The sequence below is a fragment of the Gracilinanus agilis genome, chromosome 1 (assembly GCF_016433145.1).
Source record: "Gracilinanus agilis isolate LMUSP501 chromosome 1, AgileGrace, whole genome shotgun sequence".
NCBI lineage: Eukaryota > Metazoa > Chordata > Mammalia > Didelphimorphia > Didelphidae > Gracilinanus > Gracilinanus agilis.
The window spans coordinates 492351228-492372669 of NC_058130.1; the positions used below are offsets into that span (position 1 = coordinate 492351228).

The 21442-nt window shown below is 37.3% G+C and overlaps 1 protein-coding gene across 1 annotated transcript in view; it reads left to right on the forward strand.

The window, feature by feature from the left end:
* The first annotated feature begins 692 nt into the window (after positions 1–692).
* LOC123253290 (nucleolin-like) overlaps positions 693–21442 on the forward strand; it is a 178450-nt gene continuing 157700 nt past the window's right edge. The window contains 2 exon segments of the mRNA XM_044682476.1: positions 693–855; positions 1832–1962. Of these exon segments, the coding sequence (XP_044538411.1) occupies positions 693–855; positions 1832–1962 (294 nt within the window).

A 21442-nucleotide genomic window follows, 5' to 3' on the forward strand; every position in this document is an offset into this window, starting at 1 on the left:
GCGCCGATTGTGTTAAAGAAATATGTGGATATTATTATTGTTGTTGTTATATTCAAAAACAATTGTAAATGCCCTGTTTTATTGGGGCTGGGTCACAGGAGTTGTAGATCAAGATTCTCTCCCTTTCCCTTCCTGTCCTGCTCCTGTTGCTGCTCTCTGGTGCTAGATAAGCATTAAACTATAAATATTTATTGCTTTAAGAGAAAGTAGGATTATTTCTAATGATCCATTTGATGTGGGCTGTTTTCACACAGCTGTGACTCTGGGAAGGCTGGGTCTTTCCTCTACTTAGCAGGGTCCTCCTCAGAAGCCAGAAGCATTCCTAGAACCTCTCCATCAGAAGCATTGAGGGCTTGGGAACACTAGCCACTCTTCCGACTGACCCCACTGTACACCAGCTTCTCACAAGTCTGAGGTTCTCCCTGCCCCTTCCAAGAAACTGCTGGCAGAGGAGACTACAGAGTTTTCTTCCTAATGCCACACTGACTGCATGGCAGCATGGAAGCCCTCTTGCTAAAAGTGGCAGACACCCACATCCTCTGCCATCATGAGGCAAGGCCCTCCCCAGTGCTATGCCATGTCCAGATCGCCCAGGCCCCTGGGTGCCATATGCCTGCCATGAATAGGGCCTCTGATTCTGGATGACACCCACCCCCAGAGTCATTCAAGGGGCTCTAAAGCTAGGAAGCAGGATGTCCATTGCCCTGTTGCTTGCCAGGTGGAAACAGAAGCAGAGTCAAAGCCTGGCTGTCCTGACCCTTCTAGTTGTGAGTCAGGTGCCTCTCACTGCCAGGCCTTACCTGACATCTTCCCTGGAGGGACTGTTGGCTTCCTTGAACAAGGGCAGTTCTCAAGGCAAGTGAAGCTTTCTGGGCTCAGGCACACATAGGTGCTGAGGAGGTAGCTGCGGAGGGAATAGAGAGCCTTCTCAAGTCCTTCTGTGTAACTGGTGTGGGACAGACAAGGTCTAACCTGCACTCCCAAGAGGGCCACCCCAGTTTGGGTTCAGCCTCGTGCCCCTTTTATAACTTAACCACCATGGATTTTTGTGCACAGTCTACTACTCAGTGGTGATGGCCAAAGCATTTCACTTGAGAATCCTGTCACTTAGAGGCCAGGTTTCTCCCTTCCTTGAGAGTACAGGCCAAGGCAGCCTTAGCCCTAAACCAGCCTTAATTCAGAGGACAGAGATGAGAGCAATGAAGGATCAGTAGTTTTGACCCACTGTAGGACAATCCTAGAGTCCAAACCTTAGTTCATGGGTTGGACTAGACCATTTTGAATGGTCTATGACTGAATAAGGGCAGAGGTAGCATGGATCTCAGAACCTTTTCCCTATTTCTGGACTTCAAGCTCAGCCCCATAGACTCCACCTCTGACTAACTTCCTCTTTGCCCCTGCATGAAAATGCTGTGGTGTCCTAGCCAGAAGCACTGTTAATGTGAGTGCTGCCCTCTGCAGGCAATAACTAAGTAGCTCTTCTCCATTGCCAGTTTGCTCAGGGTAGGAGCTAGGATCTCACAGGCTCACCAGGATTGGAGTTGAGCATTAGCTTCAAGCAGAGCCCATGGTGGGTGGTATATTCTAGGCCTAGGTCATCAGCCTTGCTCAGTGCAAAGGGATTTGGGCCCTGGACTGGTTCTTGGGCCCTGATTGTCTTCCTGAAATAACTCGAGTTAGTGTTGGCATATTCAAGAAAGAGCTAGATGGTGCCCAGCCATTCACGTGCCCAGCCTGGAAAGAAGAAACATCCTCACTGGTTTGAAAACATTGAACTATACTTTCAAATATATTCTCAGAAAATTCCAATAAATTTTTTTCTGTACACAAGGACGTTGTCCCCTTCACTCTCCCAAAGCCAAGGAAGGGCCCTGTGATGGAGAGCACTGGCCTGTGGTGAGGAAAGGCAGGCCAAGTGCCATGGCCCCCAGGGATGGAACCCGCTGGATCGCAAAGCCAAGGGTCCTGGAGCTACATGATTCATGGTTATCGAGCCACAGCAGGAGCATGTGGTCTCAAAGAGATAAGAAGAAAACCAAGAGGGGCAAGCTCTGGCCTTTGTTCTAGTCCCTGGGTCTGACCCAAAGTGGTCAACTGCCCAGCTTAAATGAAGGGAGACCTTAGTGGGGAAAGCTTTGGTCGTTGGCCCACACAGAGCAGCTTCTATTTCTTATGTTTGCCAACAGAGGAAGGGGGAAGATAGAGACATGTGCCCAGTGCCCTTGTGGATTGAATCTCTGATGAAACAGAGAAGTGGAGAGTCCTGCAACCCACCCTCCAAGGTCATCAGGCCCAGCTAAGCTTGCTCAAAGACTGGGAGGAAGCTGCCTCTCCCACTTCCTGTTAAAAGTGCTTCACCTTCTGACTATAGCCCATCTCCCTGGCTAACACCTCCAGTGCCCCTTCCCACCTTCCAGTCTGGCCAAATTGCCCCTCTGGAATGTCCTCCCCCCTACCTAGACACATGCTTCCCCAACTATAAAAGTGTGAGTTCCTTGAAGGCAGAAGCCATTTTCCTCCAGCTCTGACATGAAATTTATAGTCAAGGGGGGAAAATCTAAGGTCTGGAAAAATAGACAAGTGGCCAAAAAAATGGAAGAAAAAAAAAGAATCTCAAATAACAAGCTTCTATGATGACAGAGAAGCTTAATACATAAACTCAGAAGACTTGAAAACATCTAAAGCAAAGCCTGGAAAACATGTGGATTGGACACAAGATCAAAAAGAATACCTCAGGGGCAGCTGTGTAGCTCAGTGGATTGAGAGTCAGACCTAGAGACAGGAAGTCCTAGGTTCAAATCCGGCCTCAGACATTTCCCAGCTGTGTGACCCTGGGCAAGTCACTTGACCCCATCGCCCACCCTTACCACTCTTCCACCAGGGAACCAATACACAGAAGTTAAGGGTTTAAAAAAAAAAGAATACTTCAAAGAGCTTTAAAAAGAGAGATTTTTTACCATGTACTAGGGCATAGAAACATTGCAAACCAATGCAGAAAATCAAAAATAATAAATGCAATTTTTGTCAGGTTATAATGCAATAAAAATTCTAATTAATGGTACTTGGGAGACAAATTTAAAATTAATTGGAAACTAAATAATCTAATTCTTCAAAACTGGTAGGTAAAAAATAAAACATAGAAACAATTACTGACTTCATTGTAGAGAATGATCATATCTAGCAGATTTGCCATTATGACATATCAAAATCTATGGGATACAGTCAAAGCAGTACTCAGGGGAAATTTTATATATCTGAGTGCCTATATCAACAAAATAGAGAGGGAGGAGATCAATGAATTGGGTTTACAACTTAAAAAATTAGAAAGAAAACAAATTAAAAATCCCCAGAAAAAAACCTAAATTGGAAATCCTAAAAATTAAAGGAAAAATTAATAAAATTGAAAGTAAAAGAACTATTGAACTAATAAATAAGACCAGGAGTTGGTACTTTCAAACAAATGAAATAGATAAAATACTAGTAAATATAATCAAAAAAGAAAGAAGAGGGGGCACCTGGGTAGCTCAGTGGATTGAGAGCCAGGCCTAGAGACGGGAGGTCCTAGGTTCAAATCTGACCTCAGACACTTCCCAGCTGTGTGACCCTGGGCAAGTCACTTGACCCCCATTGCCTACCCTTACCACTCTTCTGCCTTGGAGCCAATACTCCAAGATGGAAGGTAAGGGTTTAAAAAAAAAAAAAGAAAGAAAGAAGAGAATCAAATTAATAGTATCAAAAATAAAAAGGGCAATCTCACCTCTATTGAAGAAAAAATTAAGACAATTATTAAGAGCTACTATTCCCAATTATATGGCAATAAATATTATAATCTAGGCAAAATGGATGAAAATTTACAAAAATATAAGATGCCTACATTAACAAAAGAGGAAATAGAATACTTAAATAGTACAGTTTCAGAAAAAGAAATTGAACAGGCCATCAAGGAACTCCCTAAGAAAAAATCCCAAAGCCTGATGGATTCTGTAGGATCAAGGAAACTGTAAGATGACAGGAACCCTAATCCCAAGGTCCTTAGAGAGACACAAGGACACAAGCAGGCTAGCAGGAAGGGAGGGACAGGAGCTTGTGAAAGTGCTCCTTCAACTGCCCCCTCCCACCAAGCAGTTGGAAAGTCAGTTAACAGTTTGTTAATGGTGGACAATCTGACATGAAACCTACTGGGCCTAGATGGTAAGTGGGAAAGGCTAAACTCCTTATTGTGATAACTTTCTCTAAATTATTTCCCCAAAGGATAGAATTGGTAAAGCTTGCTGTCCTAAAGCTCACTGGCTCAGAAATTAGGATAAACTTCAAGATCGAGTAAGAGGAATTTAGCTTATGGAGGTTGTAAGTATATCCCCAAAATATCTATATCCAAGCACTGTTCCTACTTGACAAGGGTTTAATGATATCAGGAAATGGGAAGGTGGAATAATGCTTAGAGTTGATAGGTAAGGAGAAAACTACCTAACAGTTATGTCTAAAACAGCCCTTCCCCCCAAAGGGGAAAATGTATCTTGTATGGCTGATCTGCTCTCTAACTCTACAAATATTCTTCTAAACCTAGATAGCTAAAATAAGGTAAATAGTGATATTGTTGAAAGGTCTAACCAAAGTAAAACAGGTTTGGCAGTCAGAGACTGAATGGCTCAGCTCATAGCCACACAGCTTGCAGAGGCAACACCCAAATCAGGATCAGGTCTCAAGACCTAAGACCTAAGACCCCAGACTCCATACCCAAGACCCAAGACTCAAGACCCAACAAACAGGGAGACCTGCCTTTTTATACCAGGACCCCAACTGCCTCTAACTGCCCCCTCTCTCAGAGTTTTTTTTTTGGGGGGTACTATGGAATTCTGTGTTGCAGCTTGCACCCATCTCTGCAGCTTAAACCTCTTTCAGCAATATGGATCTCACAATTCACAAGTGAATTTTATCAAATATTTAAGGAACAACTAATCCCAATACTACACAAACTATTTGACAAAATAAGCAAAGAAGGAATCTTAGCTAATTCACTTTATGACAACCAATGCAACCAAAATTAGAAGGGAAGCAACAGATTGGAAAAAAATATTTATAACAAGAAATGCTGACAAAGGCCTAGTTTCTCAAATTTATAAGGAACTAAGTCAAATACCAGAAATCAAAACATTCCCCAATTGACATGGTCAGGGGACATGAATAGGCAGTTTTCAGATGAAGGAATCAAAACTATCAATAATCACATGAAAAAGTGTTCTAAATTCCTCCTGATTAGAGAAATCCAAATCAAAACAACACTGAGATATGATGTCACATCTAGCAGATTTGGCAATATGACAGTAAAGGAAGGTAATAAATGTTGGAAGGGATGGGGCAGAATTGGGACACTAACACATTACTAGTGGAGCTGTGAATTGATCCAACCATTCTGAAAGGCAATTTGGAATTATGCCCAAAGGGCTTTAAAAGAATGCATACCCGGGGGCAGCTGGGTAGCTCAGTGGAATTAGAGATGGGAGGTCCTAGGTTCAAATCTTGCCTCAGCCACTTCTCAGCTGTGTGACCCTGGGCAAGTCACTTGACCCCCATTGCCTACCCTTACCAGTCTTCTGCCTTGGAGTCAATACACAGTATTGACTCCAAGAAAGAAGGTAAGGGTTTAAAAAAAAAAAGAATGCATACCCTTTGTTCCAGAAATGCCATTGCTAGGTTTTTACCCTAAAGAGATAATAATGAAAAATGTTTGTACAAAAATATTCATAGTCATACTCTTTGTACTGGCAAAAAAAATGGAATATGAGGAGGTGTCCCTCAATTGGGAAATGACTGAACAAATTGTGATATATGATGGTGATAGAATACTACTGTTCTGTAAGGAATGATGAGCTGGGGGATTTCTATATGAAACTGGAAGAACCTCCTGGAACTAATGCAGAGTGAAATGAGTAGAACCAAGAGGATATTGTACACGCGTAGTAAAACATTGTGGAAAAATCCAATGTAATGGACTCTGCTACTCTGAGACAATCCCAAGGGATATATGAGAAAGAATGCTGTCCACATCAAGAGAAAGAACTGTGGGAGTAGAAATACAGAAGAAAAACAAATGACTTATCATGTGTTTACATGGATATTTGATTGGGAGTTTTAGTTTTAAAAGACTGCTCTATTACAAAAATGAATAATATGGAAATAGGTATAAGTGATAACATTTGTATAACCCAGTGGAAATATTTTTTAAAAATGTTTAAAGAACCAATACATAATATTGATTCTAAGATGAAAGGTAAGGATTTTTTTACAAAAGGATTCATTTTTCTTTAGGGTTGTATAGCACTTCATTCAATGACTTTATCTTTAGGAATACATGTAGTGAATAAACATTTAATAGGAGAGAGACAAAGAGAGAGAGAGAGAGAGAGAGAGAGAGAGACAGAAAGAGAGAGAGAGAGAGAGAGAGAGAGAGAGACAGAAAGAGAGAGAGAGAGAGACAGAAAGAGAGAGAGAGAGAGAGAGAGAGAGAGAGAGAGAGAGAGAGAGAGAGAGAAAGGGATTTTTAAAGAGAAAAAATATTTTAAGTCAAATCAGAATGATAGAGGAAAAGTGATAGAAAAATGAAAGGAATGCAAGAAATGTATGAAAATGAATTTAATATATCGTTAAAAGAGGCACCAAAAATACTGATGCATATAAGTCTTTATAAAATAGAACTGACCAAACAAATTCTTACTGAAGAAAATGATTACTTAAAAAGTAAAATTGAGTAAGTGGAAGCTAATGACTCTTTGAAACATCATGAAACCATAAAACAAACTCAAAATAATGAAAAAATAGAAAAATGTATGAAACTCATTGTAAAACAATGGAACTGGAAAAATAGATCAAAGGAATATAATTTAAGTATTAAGCATTATATAAGTATTATGACCTCATCACATTTCAAGATTAGTGGCCCCAGACACTTCCTAGCCATGTGACCCTGGAAAATTCACTTAACCCCCATTGTCTAGTCTTTACTGATTCTAAGATAGAAGCTAAGGGTTTTTTTAAAAGAATACACTGGGGGCAGAGAACAGATGGTGACTTAGTAGCAGTGAAAGCTAGGACTGCTTTGATAATGCTCTCAAACAAACCTTAAAATAGCATCTCAAAATTACTGCAGTCACAGAACCAACAAGGAGATGGAGTGAAGTAACTCCCTATAGAAAACATCTTGAAAGGTAGGCAAAGAAGATCTATTTTCAAGGGATAAGGGATAACTAGAAGTAATACTGCACACAGAGAAGTGCAGGTCACTCACCCCCACTTACCATGCTGGGTTCCAGACCTAAGCAAAAGCCAACTTCAAGACCCTAAGACTTTGCCTAAGCCAACAGCAAAGTATCCCATACCCAGCCCTTGAAGCCAGAAGCCCTGGCAGAAGCCTTTAGTGAGTCTCCAAATTCTGTAGTGCTTGGCCTATTCGAGGCTGTGGTGAAGCCCCTAACCCCAGAGTAAAATAGCTCATAGTGCTCTGAGTCCTGCAAGCCATCAGCAGTTCCTAGAGGAAACTTAGTCATCAGTTTTCAGAACTCCCAGGCCACAGGCCATCACACTATGTCAGAATAACTGAAACTTGCAGAAAAACAGAACAAGAGCTAAGGGTAACAACAAGGAACAACCAAAGTTTAAAAGAGTACATCCTCTAATCAGAAAACAGAGCCTACATTTAAATATAATTTTTTAAAAATGGGAAAATGAGCAGAGAGCAAAAGAAACACCTAACCATAGAAAATTTCTATGGAGACAAAGAAGAGCAAGGCACAGACTCAGTAGGGGAGAGTAATCAAAACAGACACATGCAAAACTTCAAAGAAAAATGGGAATTGGTCTCATGCTTGGAAGAGCTCAAAAAGGAATTGAAAAATCAAATAATAAAGGTGGAAGAAAAATGGCAAAAAAAGAAACGAAAATAATGCAACAAGAAAATAAAAGCTTAAAAAGCAAAAGTAGTCAAGTGGCAAAAGAGGCACAAAAATCCAAAGAAGAAAAGATTTCCATGAAAAATAGAATTGACAAAATGGAAAAGGAGGTTGAAAAGGTCATGGAAGAAACTCATTTTTTAAAATTAGAATTGGGCAAATAGAAGCTAATGATTTCATGAAACATCAAGAAACAATAAAATCAAATCAAATCAAAGGAATGAAAAAACAGAAGAAAATATGAAGCATCTCATTAAAAAAACAACTAACACCGGAAAACAGATAAAGGAGAGACAACCTAAGAAATACTAGACTATCTGAAACTAATGAAAAACAAAGCCTAAATAATATTATAAGAAATTATCAAACAACACTGACCTGATATTCATGAACAAGAGGGTAAAATAGAAATTGAAAGAATTCACGGATCATCTCCTACAATAAATACCCAAAGGACAACTCCCAGGAATATTATGGTCAAATTCAAGAATTCCCAGGCCATGGAGAAAATATTGCAAATACATGGAGAAAATATAGCCAGAAAGGAACAATTCAAATATCATAGAGCCCCAGTCATGATTACACAAGATCTAGCAGCTTCAACATTGAAGGTTTAAAAGGCTTGGAATATAATATTCCAGAAGGCAAAGGAACTGGGTTTATAACCAAGAATCACCTACCAGTCAAAACTGACTATATTCTTTCAGGAGGGAAAAATGGTCATTTAATAAAACATTATTTCCAAGCATTGCTGATTAAAATAAAAGACCTAAAGAGACATTTTGATGTCCAAATACAAAATTCAAGAAGCACAAATAAATAAGAAAGAAAATATTTCAGGGACACAATATGGTCAGATTGTTTTTATAGTAGAATGATATTTGTAACTCTTAAAATTTTAACATTATCAGAACAGTTGGAAGAAGTGTACATAGACAGAGAGTGTGATAGCAAACTGTTTAGGATGATATGCAAAAAAATTAAGGGGTGAAAAAGAGGGTTGCACTGAGAAAAAATGGGAAGAGAGGTAAAGTGGGGTAAATTCCATCATAAAGAGGTACAGGAAAAAAACATTGTAGTGGATGGGAGAATGAGGGTGGTAACAGGCAATATTTGAACCTTACTCACATCAGAATTGCTCAGAGGGGAAATAATAGCCATACTCATTGGGCTGTAGAATACTACATTATCTGACAGAGAAGTAAAAGGGTAATAAGAAAGGTGTTGGGAGATGGAGGAATAAATTAAGGGAGAGAGAATGGGAGGAGTCCTTAAAATCAAAACACTTGTGAAGAGGGACAGAATAAAAGGAAAAAGTACAAAATTAAAAGGGGAAAACAAGAGGGAGGGGAATACACAGATGGAAATCAGAACTATGAATGTAAATGGATAAACTCACCCACAAAATGGAAGAAATAGCAGAGTAAATTAAAACTTTAATCCTATAATATATTGTTTATAAGAAACACATCTGAGGCAGGCCGACATACACAGAATAAAGGTAAGGGGATGGAGCAGAATCTATTGGGCTTCAACTGAGATTTTTAAAAAGCCTGAGTAGCAATCATAATCATAAAGCTAACACAAAAAGAGATCTGATTCAAAAAGATGAGTAAGTTAACTACATCTTAGTAAAAGGCAATAAAAATAATTTTAAAGTAAAGTAATATCAATACTTAACATATATGCACCAAAGTATATACCCTGCAAATTTTTTAAGAAGATTAAGAAAGAATCAGAAACTAAAACTGTACTAATAGGACACCTCTACCTTCCCCTATCAGAACCAGATAAATCTAACAAAATAATAATAATAATAATAATAATAATAATAATAATAATAATAATAAAGAAATAGAGGTAGTGAATGAAGTTTTAGAAAAATTAGATTTAATAGATATCTGCAGAAAATTGGATGGGGTTAAAAAGGAATATATATTTTTTCAGTAGCACATAACATATATGCAAAAATTGACTATATACTATAGTATAAAACCTTAACCATCAAATGCAGAAAAGCAGAAATAATAAATGCAACTTTTTTAGATTGTAATGCAATAAAAAATATAATCAATAAGGGTTCAAGGAAAGATGTTAAAAATAAATTGGAAGGGGGCAGCTGGGTAGCTCAGTGGATTGAGAGCCAGGCCTAGAGACGGGAGGTCCTGGGTTCAAATCTGGCCTCAGACACTTTCCCAGCTGTGTGACCCTGGGCAAGTCACTTGACCCCCATTGCCTACCCTTACCACTCTTCCACCAAGGAACTAATACACAGAAGTTAAGGGTTTAAAAATATATATAAAAAAAAATTTAAAAAAAAATAAAATAAATTGGAAACTAAATCCAGTTCTTCAAAAGGAATCAAAGAACAAATTATAGAAATAATCATTAATTTCATTAAAGAGAATGACAATGAGGAGACAACATATCAAAATTTATTGGATACAGCCAAAACAGTAGTTGGGGGGAAATTTATATCCCTGGATGTTTATATCAATAATATAAAGAAAAGGTAGATCCATGAATTGGACATACAATTAAAAAAAAACTAGAAAAAGAACAAATAACTCCAATTAAAGACTAAAGCTAAAATCCCAAAAATCAAAGGTAAAATTAATAAAATTGAAAGTAAGAGAACTGTTGAACTAATTAATAAGACTAAAACTTGATTATAAGGAGGGAAACAAAGAAAAAAAGATAGAGCATTGATTAATTTGATTTTTTAAAGAATATTTAAAAAATCAAATTTCCAGTACCAAAAATGAAAAAGTTGCATTCACCTTCAATAAAGAGGATATTAAAGCAATCATTAGGAGCTATTTTGCCCATTTATATGACAATAAATGTGACAATTTAGGTGAAATAGATTAATATTTACAAAAATATAAATTCCCCAAAGTCACTAAACAGTACCATTTAACTCAAAAATACCACTAATAAGTATATGCTTTCAAAGAGATCAAAGAGAAAAAGGATCTATGCATAAAAATTATTTATAATAGTACTTTTTATAGTAGCAAAAAACGGGAAACAAAGCATTGAACCATCAATTGAAGAATGGTTGAACAAATTATGGTATATGCATATGATGAAACATTATTGTACTGTAAAAAATAACAAATGGGGCAGATACAGAGAAATGTGAGAAAACTTGCCTGAGCTATTGCCAAAAAATATAAGCACAACCAGGAGGGCTATTTATTCAACTGCCATAACATTGTGAAAGAAAACGAATTTGAGAAACTTAAGATCTCTGATCAATGAAATCACCACGCACAATGTAAGAAGACTAAGGATGAAGTCTGCCTTCTATTTTTGGATGGAGTGATAACATACTATATATGCAGACTTCAACATTCATTTCTACATTACAACACGACTTTATTTTGCCTGACTATACCTTTGTTACAAGGTTTGGGGAGCCTTTTATTATGGGTGGGATTTTGGGGGTCAAAGTATGAGGTAACTGGAAATGATGTTTTTTAAAAAGGTCAAAATAAAACATTTTAAAATGTACAGTGAAACTGGGAGGGAGGTTTGGAGAGGGAAAGTGATAAACAGAAAAATATTGGTACTGCCAGATTAAATTTAATTTACAACAAAAGTGATAAGCAGTATATGCAGATACTGTGATTTCTTATGCAATCCCCATTTGTGGCACCTTTGTGTAAATTTGTAATCTGGAGACCCCAAGTTTGTCCCTGTTCCCCTGAGAATTCATATGCAGGGAGGTCTCAGACTCACCATTTCAGAGAGAACAATAACCTTAAAGTATTTATTATCCTAACTTAAGTGGGGCTAGCTGCCTAAGCAAATGCTAAGTACTCTTTTAGTCTTAGAAGTTTCCCCCATTGCAGGGGTCGATGACCTTTTTGGCCATGAGAGCCATAAATGCCACATTTTTAAAAATGTAATTTCGTGAGAGCCATATAGTGCTCACAGTGTGCGCTCCTATAACAGTACACGCTCCTGTAACAGTGCGCACTCTTGTAAAAGGGCCTGAAAAAAAAATTGACTTTATGGTTCCTGCAGAAAGAGCCATATCTGGCCCTCAAAAGAGCCAGATAGGGCTCGAGAGCCATACGTTGCCAACCCCTGCCCCATTGTATCAGAGATTCATTCCCAAGAAGACCCACATATGTGCTGGGACCACCCTTTAACATACATTGTAGAGTAAACCACTCCCTCACACCTTAGCTTCAGTCTATGTTTCCTTTCCCAAGCCTGATTATATCCTCTCCGTATAGTTTGGAAATTCCCATTTCCTTGTAGCCATGGTAATGTCAATCAATGATATTTCCCTATCCTCAGTTCCCCAAAAGGTATATAAGTTCCCCAAATTCTATTGTTCCTCGGAGCCATCATCTAGCACTGTGATACTCCCAGGGATACATTCCCAGAGTCCTAGGGTATAGAGCCTTTAAATTTCTTGGGACTGGGCTCTGTGTAGTGGCCAAATTTGGGCCCATACCTTTTCTGATTAAAGACTTGGTTTTTCTGACTACTTAAATAATACTGTATTTTTTCCAAGTTAACATTTGCATATGGAATTTTTCATATTTGTTTATAATTTTCAAATTAATACAACTTTTAAAAATCATATAAAAATATTTTAATTTATTTTTTAAACAAGTTCATACTATGAAATATTTCCCTTACTTGCCAAATCTCTTCACTTTAAAGTGTTTGTAAGCTGTTAATTTATATCATTTTTAATGAAGGAATGAATAAATGAAACAGCATCTATGAAGAACTTATCATGTATCACATTTTATTCTGTTAAATGTAGGATTGCACATATAAAGGTAAAATAGACCCCGTTTTTATTCTTATAGGCCACGATAGTATATAAAAGGAATATTAATCGGAGAAAATATTTTTGTGTGGAAAGGTACCGAATGTTAAGTGGAACTGTAGGAGAGTAGGTTTATATACCTTTTCCAGTAATTTACTAAGTGTCTGAAGATTGGAAGTCAGATCTTTCTAACTCAAGCCTAACATTCTATCCACTATGCCACCTAGCTTCCAGCAAAATCCCCATAATTCCATTTGCCACAGGAGTTGTTTATAGTAAGGTTTTAATTCATTTACAGAAAGCAATAATTTTACCCATCTGTGTCTGCAGAACATTAAATGTAAAAGAATAACAGCAACTTGTCCTAGGAACATTTTTATCCAAATTGCATCAGCAAATTAAGGAATAAATAAAAAGGCATTTATTAAGTACTCATGAAGAACCAAGTAGCATGTTAAGTGCTAGAGTTACAAATAGAAAAGCAAAAATAGTCCCTGCTCTCAATAGACAATACATGTAGAATAGTGGAAGCCAGAATAGGATATTTGGTTTGGGAAATTACAGGGATAGTGGATGGAACCATAAGGTATCTCCAGGAGCAATAGCAGAGTTGATGTGATTTGGTTCATAAAAGGAAAGCTAGATGTGGTCTGGCATGGTTATTGGGGAGAATTTTGAGAAGTAAAGTGAAGTAGGACCAGATGTAGTTGTTAACTAATGCAACCACCAATTCATTTAATGGACTATAAGTTAACAGTTTTAGGCATGAACTGAATAATTCTTCCATAACTCAGTTTTTGGAGTGGATGGCATGTAAGTAGGAGAAAAGACCAGTTAAGGCTACATGCTGATTCTAGATGCCAATTAGGCAACCACCAATCAACACAATAAATCATATTGACATAGTACTTTAATTTTGGCAAAGCAATATTCATATACTATCAGGATGGATGGAGAGGAAATAAATAATAATCAGATACACTGACTACTATCCATTTCTACTGATTAATGTTGAAATGATTGATAGTCAAGAAGGAATCTGGAATTTTTCTCTAAAGATGCTGAGTTCTGAGTAGAAATTTGAACAATATAGGGACACAGATGGTGTTTTCATCTCTTCTTCCAGTTGAAGATTAAGACATTAGAAAAAGGAGGAGGACAAGAAAAGTGAACATCTGGCTAAATAGATAGTCAAAGCAAAGGCTGTGGTTTCTTGGATAGTAGCCTGAAATTTTAGAATGACTAGTCCCTGGTGAGGGATGGAGTACATCTCACTAAGTCTAGGAAGAATGCATTTGGCAGAAGACTTGCTGACCTAATTGAGATGGTTTTAAATTAACATTTGAGGACAAAAGAAAAAAACTCAGAAAGAACTTCTAAGTTCAGATATAACACAAGACAATTGACATAAAAGATAATAATTTCCAATAATTCAAATGGGGAGAAAAGGAAGCGAATGAGGAGAAATAATTTTCAATCTGGAGATAGATTCAGAGTAAATGGAAGATAGATTAGAATACACTAGCAGCCAGAAACATTGGAAAAAGCCTCCTGTAGACGGTTGTGTCTAAAAAAGACTTGAAAGAAGCCAATGCTATTAAGAGAGGTGGTAAAGAAAAAGAGCATTCTAGGCATGTAGGTAAGACAGTGAAAAAGTATGGATGATTAATAAAGCATAATGTATAAAGAAAGAACATTGTGGTTGAATCATAACAAACTTGAAAGAGAATGACAAGAAAAGAAGACTGAAGAGGTAAGAAGGGAATAGATTACAATAAAGTACTTTACATATAATCTTGGGAATAATGGGGTGCTGATTTGTTTATTGAGTGAAGATAGGGAATCATGATCAGACTTGAAAGTTAGTAAAATTATTTTGGCAACATTCTGGAAGGTGGATTGGAATAAGAAGAGATTGGAATGGAAAAGCATTAAGGAAAGACTCAGCAAAGAAAATGAAGTAAAAATCCAGAAAAAAAATAGAATGAAGAAAAAGTACCCAGGATGATAAAGTAAATAACAATATTAATAGAAGCAGTCAAAAAGAATGAGGACTGAGAAGATATTTATACTTAGATCACTGATAATTTTGGAAAAATCAGGTTCTGGTAAATGATGAGTCTGGAAACAAGATTTCAGAAAGTAGGAGGAAAGAAAGTGGAAGCATTGAGTATGGACATCTTTTTGAAGGCATTTAGCTGAGAAGGGAACTAAAGAACAATAGGACAATAGCTAGGAGGAATGAGAGGACATAGTGAAGGTTTTTATAAGCATGGGGAGACATGGATCTGTTTGTAAGAAATAAGGATGAAAGCAAAAGATGGGGAGAGACTGAAGATTTAAAGAGAGAGTTGGGGTGATCATGGGACCAATCTGTTGGAGAAGATGAGATGGGATGGGATTAAGGATGCATATAAAAACTAAAAGAAGTTACCTCTTCAATAGAGACTGAATTGAATGAGGGAATACTTGGGTATCATATCAGAGAAATATGAAATTAAAAGAGAAAAGTGGGAACTCACAGTGAATGACCTCAAATGAGGATAGGAAGACAAAGGTTTAGAAGACTTATGAAGAAAAGGTTCAGCCTTGATATCATCTACCTCAGCCTCCTGTCCTCTCTGATTGAAGGACTGGCGTGTAGAGTACAAATTCTTCCCAAAACTTTCCTTTATGGAGGACAGAAATTGGATTTCAATTTATTCCACTTAGCATTTGCAGCTCTGCGTGATTTCAAATCCAGGGAACAAGATGCACCAGACACCTTCTAATGTTCCACCCTTCTCCCACTTTCCAGCCACCTTCTCTGTTTCATCTTCCTTACCTTATCTCTGTCTTATTGCAGACTCCTTGAGGATGGAGATTCTCTTTCTTTTTTTTTTTTATTTGTATCCCCAGAACTTAGTAGAGTTTCAGGGACATAGTGGATTCTTTTTTTTTTTTTTTACTTTTTTTTTTATTTTAAACCCTTAACTTCTGTGTATTGACTTATAGGTGGAAGAGTGGTAAGGGTAGGCAATGGGGGTCAAGTGACTTGCCCAGGGTCACACAGCTGGGAAGTGTCTGAGGCCAGATTTGAACCTAGGACCTCTGGTCTCTAGGCTTGGCTCTCAATCCACTGAGCTACCCAGCTGCCCCTGACATAGTGGATTCTTAATAAATTTCCTCATATTACTGAATTATATAATCAGTAGCCTTTAATTATCAAAGGAGGTGAGTGGCAGGCATAACTTAAGATAGCATTTTGTCCAGAAATATAAGACAAAAGTTGTATGAGCCTTGGTGAATAAAAGTGGCTGAGGGGCTTCATTAGAAAAGGAAAAAAGAAAATTAAACACAGTTAGGTACTTGACCTCATATTCAGTTAAAATATCAAAAAGTTCAGAAAAAATATGATTTTATAACTGAGAATCTAAAAGGGAATATAACTCACATGCAATAGAAGATTCTAAAAAATAAAATTCTATGTGATCACAAACAATACTGAAAACAAAGGAAAAAGATACTTGTGTAGCTATACAATGAGTTTATGTGTAAGTTTATGATTTCTTTCTTTATACTGCGGATATTTTATTGCTTTATCTGAAATCATAATTGTGACTCCTGCTTTTGAAGATTTGCCTGAGACACCTACAAACTGTTCATCCAAATTTTCATCTTTATATATTTTTGAATGCTTTTTTTTCTTGTTTGGAGTATATTATTGTGTTTTGCTGTGTTTTTTTTAATCCAACTGGATATTTTCTTCATTTGAGTAGGTAGTTTAATCTATTCATAATTAATGCTATGGATATTAGATTTATATTTTCCTCTGCTTAACTATTTTGTATCAATTTTCTTTTAAGTCAGTATTTGGTCCTTACTATTGGCTTTGCTTACAATATTGTAGTACTCTACTGCCCAACCTCTTATTTTCCTGCCCTATACTGAATTTCATGAGTTCATTTAAATGATCATTTCATTTTCTAATATTTATTATTTATTTTACATCATTTTCTTCTATTCTCTCCATTCCAAGATTAGAATATACTTTAGAATCCTCTCTTTTATTGCTACATATATAAACTTTATTCAAGTAACAGTGACTCATGGCACTTTTTTTTCCAAGAGAGGTATTGTGGATTAAAAGAAAGGATAAAAAGATGAACTCCTAACTTAAAAAAACCTTGTTTCAAATATTTCCATTGACACATGTAGGCTATGTGACCTTAAGCAAGTAACTTAAACTCTTAGTATTCTAGAGAACTCAAAAAAAATGAGATAAGGATATAAGAATAAGTTGTAATATATGTGTTGATTTGCATTGGTAGAAAAATTTGCTTCCCCTGGGACTTCTCTATTCAAATGAAATGGCTGCTATATATAGTCCCTCCCCTCCTTATTTCCTTTCTATGTTAATCTATCTGAAATAAAATATTTTATTCATTGAAATTTATACTCCTATCTTCTATAGAGCATCTAAAAGACAAAGGCTTTGCTTTCTGCTCTGTCTTTTTTAAGTTAATTTAATATTAAATAATGTTCATTTTTCACTTGTCTACTTTGCTTGCTTCTCTATTTTGTAAGATTAGGGGTCAGATGGCAATGGATACTCCCCAGTCCCAGATCAGAGGAGAAGCAGGTAAACTTAACTGGATGGGAGGGGCAAGAGCCCATGGAGTACTCTTTCACCTCCCCCCACCCTGTAAGCAGTTGGAAATCAGTTAACAGAACACACTCAGCACTAGTTATGGAGGTTATTCAAGCTTGGTAAATTCTGGGCCAAGATGGTAAGTGAATAGGGACTGAACCCCTTGTGATGATAACTTTCTTTGTTTGAATTACTCTCTTACAGGATGGAAATATATGAGGTTAAAGTCTTCTACAGATCAGACCACAGGCTGTAGGACAGAGACAACTGGTCCTCCAGCTTGGATATATTACTTGGCTTGGTGAAAGGAAGATAGTAAGTATGACCCCAAGTTAACTGGATACCAGCTCTATCTTTCACAAACTAAATGAATTTAATGATTTCAGGGAACAGGAGAATGGAATCAGTTTAAGGAAAAAAGAGGGAAGGTAATCTGGCTAAAACTGTTAACTGCAGGCTAACAACACATTCCCCCAGAGGGGGAAGTGTATATTAAATGGTTGAACTTCTATCTAAGCCCCTAAATAATCTTCCTTCTAAAACCTAAACTGCTAAACTGAAGGTAGACTGTGATTTTGCTTGAAGGTCTATCTTTAAGGTTAGCTATCAGAGTAAGGCAGCCCCAGGCTGTCAGTGACTGAATGTCTCAGCCCAAAAGCTACACAGAGTGTGTGTGTGCCCAGAGCCAGGACCCTTGCAAAAGGGGTGACCTGGCTTTTATACCAGGACTCCAATTGCCTTTAACTGCTCCCTCCCTTGGAATTCTGGGGGGCACTATGGAATTCTGTGATGTAGCTTGAACCCCCTCAGAAACAGGGATGCCACAATTTAGTTTGTCTTAAAGGGCCTTTTTCTAAGTGGGAAATACATTACTTCTCAAATTATAAGACATAGTGGTGCTCCATGATCTGCTAGTCCTTGCTGTTCTTTACTAAGGATAGTGTATGCTAATTTTATTCTTCATACCTAGTCCCTCTCTTCCATTTGGATGTAGAGTGACCTTGTAGACTTATATACATACTCTCTCCTAGGGTATACAGCATTCCTGAGAAAAATAGCTCTTGCCCAGAGGAAGGGTCTACTGAGCTAACCAATCCCTCCCATCATATTATGCTTACTAGAGGATCGCTATTTTTCTGATGTCTAGGATGAGACTCATCTCTTACTCCACACACACTCTCTCTAGCCCCAAGTACGTCAAAGGATTAGACTTCTTCGCCTTCTCCCTTTCCCAAGTCAGACTTGGAAGGGATGCCCTAATTTCTTGTCACCTGCATTCCATCTCCCCACCAAAACAATTGTTCTTTGGGACTTCTCTATTTCTAGCAATGCAAATTGCAGCTATTTCACAATTTGAAATCTTTGAAGATTACATTGCCACGTCAAATGACTTGGTCAGGTTCACACAACTATAGGTGTCAGAGGATGAACAAGAGACTCAAACTGAATTCCTCCTAACTCTGAGAACAACTATGCATTCACAATGCAAGCTAAGTGCCTTGTAGAAACTATATAGAATAAAGCTAGCTTTGTGCTCTCCTTATCACAGACTGATTCTGCTATTCATCTTGACTCAATCAATCAATCTACAAACATTTAATTGTGTCCAACATTTACCTTGCCAGGTGTTGGAGATACAAGTACTTTGCTTGAAGCAATCCTAAAGGATTGTTTTTGGAAAGCACTTTTTAAATCATTAATTGCTTAATATATGGGAACTATTGCTCATGAGACACTGTGGCTTCAGCTTGCTTTAACAAGATGTTTACAGTCTTCACACTGAAATAATGTTGAAAGATAGACAAAGAGATAGAAAAAAACTTCCTAGACACTTTAAAGGAGCTTATTTCTCCAGGCCCAGATAAGTAGCATCCAAGGGTGCTGAAAAAAATGCATTTGTGACCTCAGTCACTGCTGGCAACATGTGAGAAATTAGGTTGGATGGAAAAGGTATGAGAACACTAACACCCTGCTTGATGTCCTCCTGGAGCAGTGTCTCTAGTAGAGGGCCAGGAGCTTTGTCCTTTTCTTCTTTAAAAAGTATAGTAGTAACTTGATGGAGACAGAGAATTTGTGCTTCTTGAACTTGTAGATTTCATAACGGTGGAAGAAATTTTAAATATGTCCCCTTAATGAAAGAATTAATGGTTAAAATGATCTTAGCAAAGTACAATATCTAAAAATTTTAAAAGATGAAATTTAAAAGGGGCAATTATAAAGGCCCTCACTTAGGGGCAAAAATCTGATACCATAAATAGAGGAAGGCAGGTCTTATTTGGCAGCAATGAGATGATGCAGTGAAAAGAACATTGGACCTCCTTAATTAGTTATATAACCGTGGGCAAATTACTAGGGCTTTCTGGGTCTTTCTTTCTAAAAGATTCCATGGAGGTATGTGTGGACCAAATGATTTCTAATTCCCCTTCCAGATAATAGGACATAATTCAATTAAAATTAGGAATGTTGGGGGTTTGGGTAATTATATGAATTCTCTGAAATTCAAAACATTGCTAGGACCAACTAGCATTGGTTGGACGTGATGAGACCATCCCATTTTGGGGATGGAATTTTGCTATAGTAAAAGTAATCAGGAGTGGACTGAGCTGCCTCATCTCAACCTCTCCATCACTGGAAGTAGATAAACAAAAGTTTTATCACTACCTGATATGGGCTTGTATAAAGGGAATCTAGCATTGAGGAGAAGATTGGGCTTGACTTCTAAGGTCATCTAATTTGGTGATTCGTGCTTGTCTTTCCCCAGTGACATAAGTAGTACACTCCCAGACATAAAGAAAATTGAGACAATTATTAGCTAATCATCCAACATGCATTTTCACTCTTTGCAATGTCAAGAACTAGTTTCTACTCTCTTAGAGCATATATTATGAAGAAAGACTTGCTGACAAACCCAAAAAGACAACTTTGCTCAAGACAAATCAAGCAGTTTTTCATCTCAGTGCAAATGATTTCAGCCCATTAATTGAAGCCTGCTGGAAATCATTACTCATTTGGAGCCTCATTCCAAGTTGCAATGCATTTCTCAACTCTCCTGCTCTTTATGACTTTTCATCAATAATGCTAAGGTAAATATGCTTCCATATGATTATATGAGTATAGATAAAGAATTTCAATACTAAAAGATTTTGTTTTTGTTTTACAAACAATAAGGACCACATTTTTCCATTTATTTCATTTTGGCTTTGAAGTTTTATAATGCACTTGTAAAGATCAGGTCTCAGACACAGTGCTGACTTGAAATTATTCTGTTTTTGCTCTTTTTCTTAGAATTGTCTTTTCTATAATGCTTTCCAGACAAGGGCAGCTTTTCGGAAATAGTAGAGGAGAGAAAGCCTAATACTAATGCAGGTTTGCTAAAAAGCAGGGCCCACCCTCACCCTGGATGTTGGCTTGGCAGCATTTGCCAGTCCAATGATACAAGGTCACTCCATATGCTTTTTCAACAGGGGCCAAAACTTTGTCTTATTTCCGAGACCTGAGTTATTTGCCAATTGTTTCTAATATGGTTTAGTCGAGTTTATCCATGAAACAGAGACATGGCTCTATTCTGACATTTGGCAAAACCGAAATGCAGAGAACTCCAAAAGCCAAAGTTAAACAAGCAATTTGGTCTCCTAGCTGAAAGGTGCAAATAAAATGGAACTTGAGAATATATTTTGTTTGTCAGGGCAAAGAAAACACATGATTACACTGGCGCTAACTATCCAGTGGCAAGGATAACCAGTTACATCTCATTGCCTTAATCCCAGCCTTGGAAAGAATAGGAGCCCTAATATATCTGTAATTCTGACTAAAGACAAATGCAGCATCAAGGCAAAATGCATCCAGGTAACAGGCTTCTTTTTGCTTCCTTCAAAATTCATCTTGGAAAAACTGAAAACTAAAAGGAAGATTAACATTAGAAGTTTCAAACAAGTTTCTAAAATTTTCCATCGCAGGATTTCAAGGCTTCATTGTGCTTTGCCTATTAATTGTCTTAACTTTAGGATTCCACCAGTTAAAATAGACCATGGAGTTTCTAAAGATACATTGAAGAAAATAAAATAATTGTTT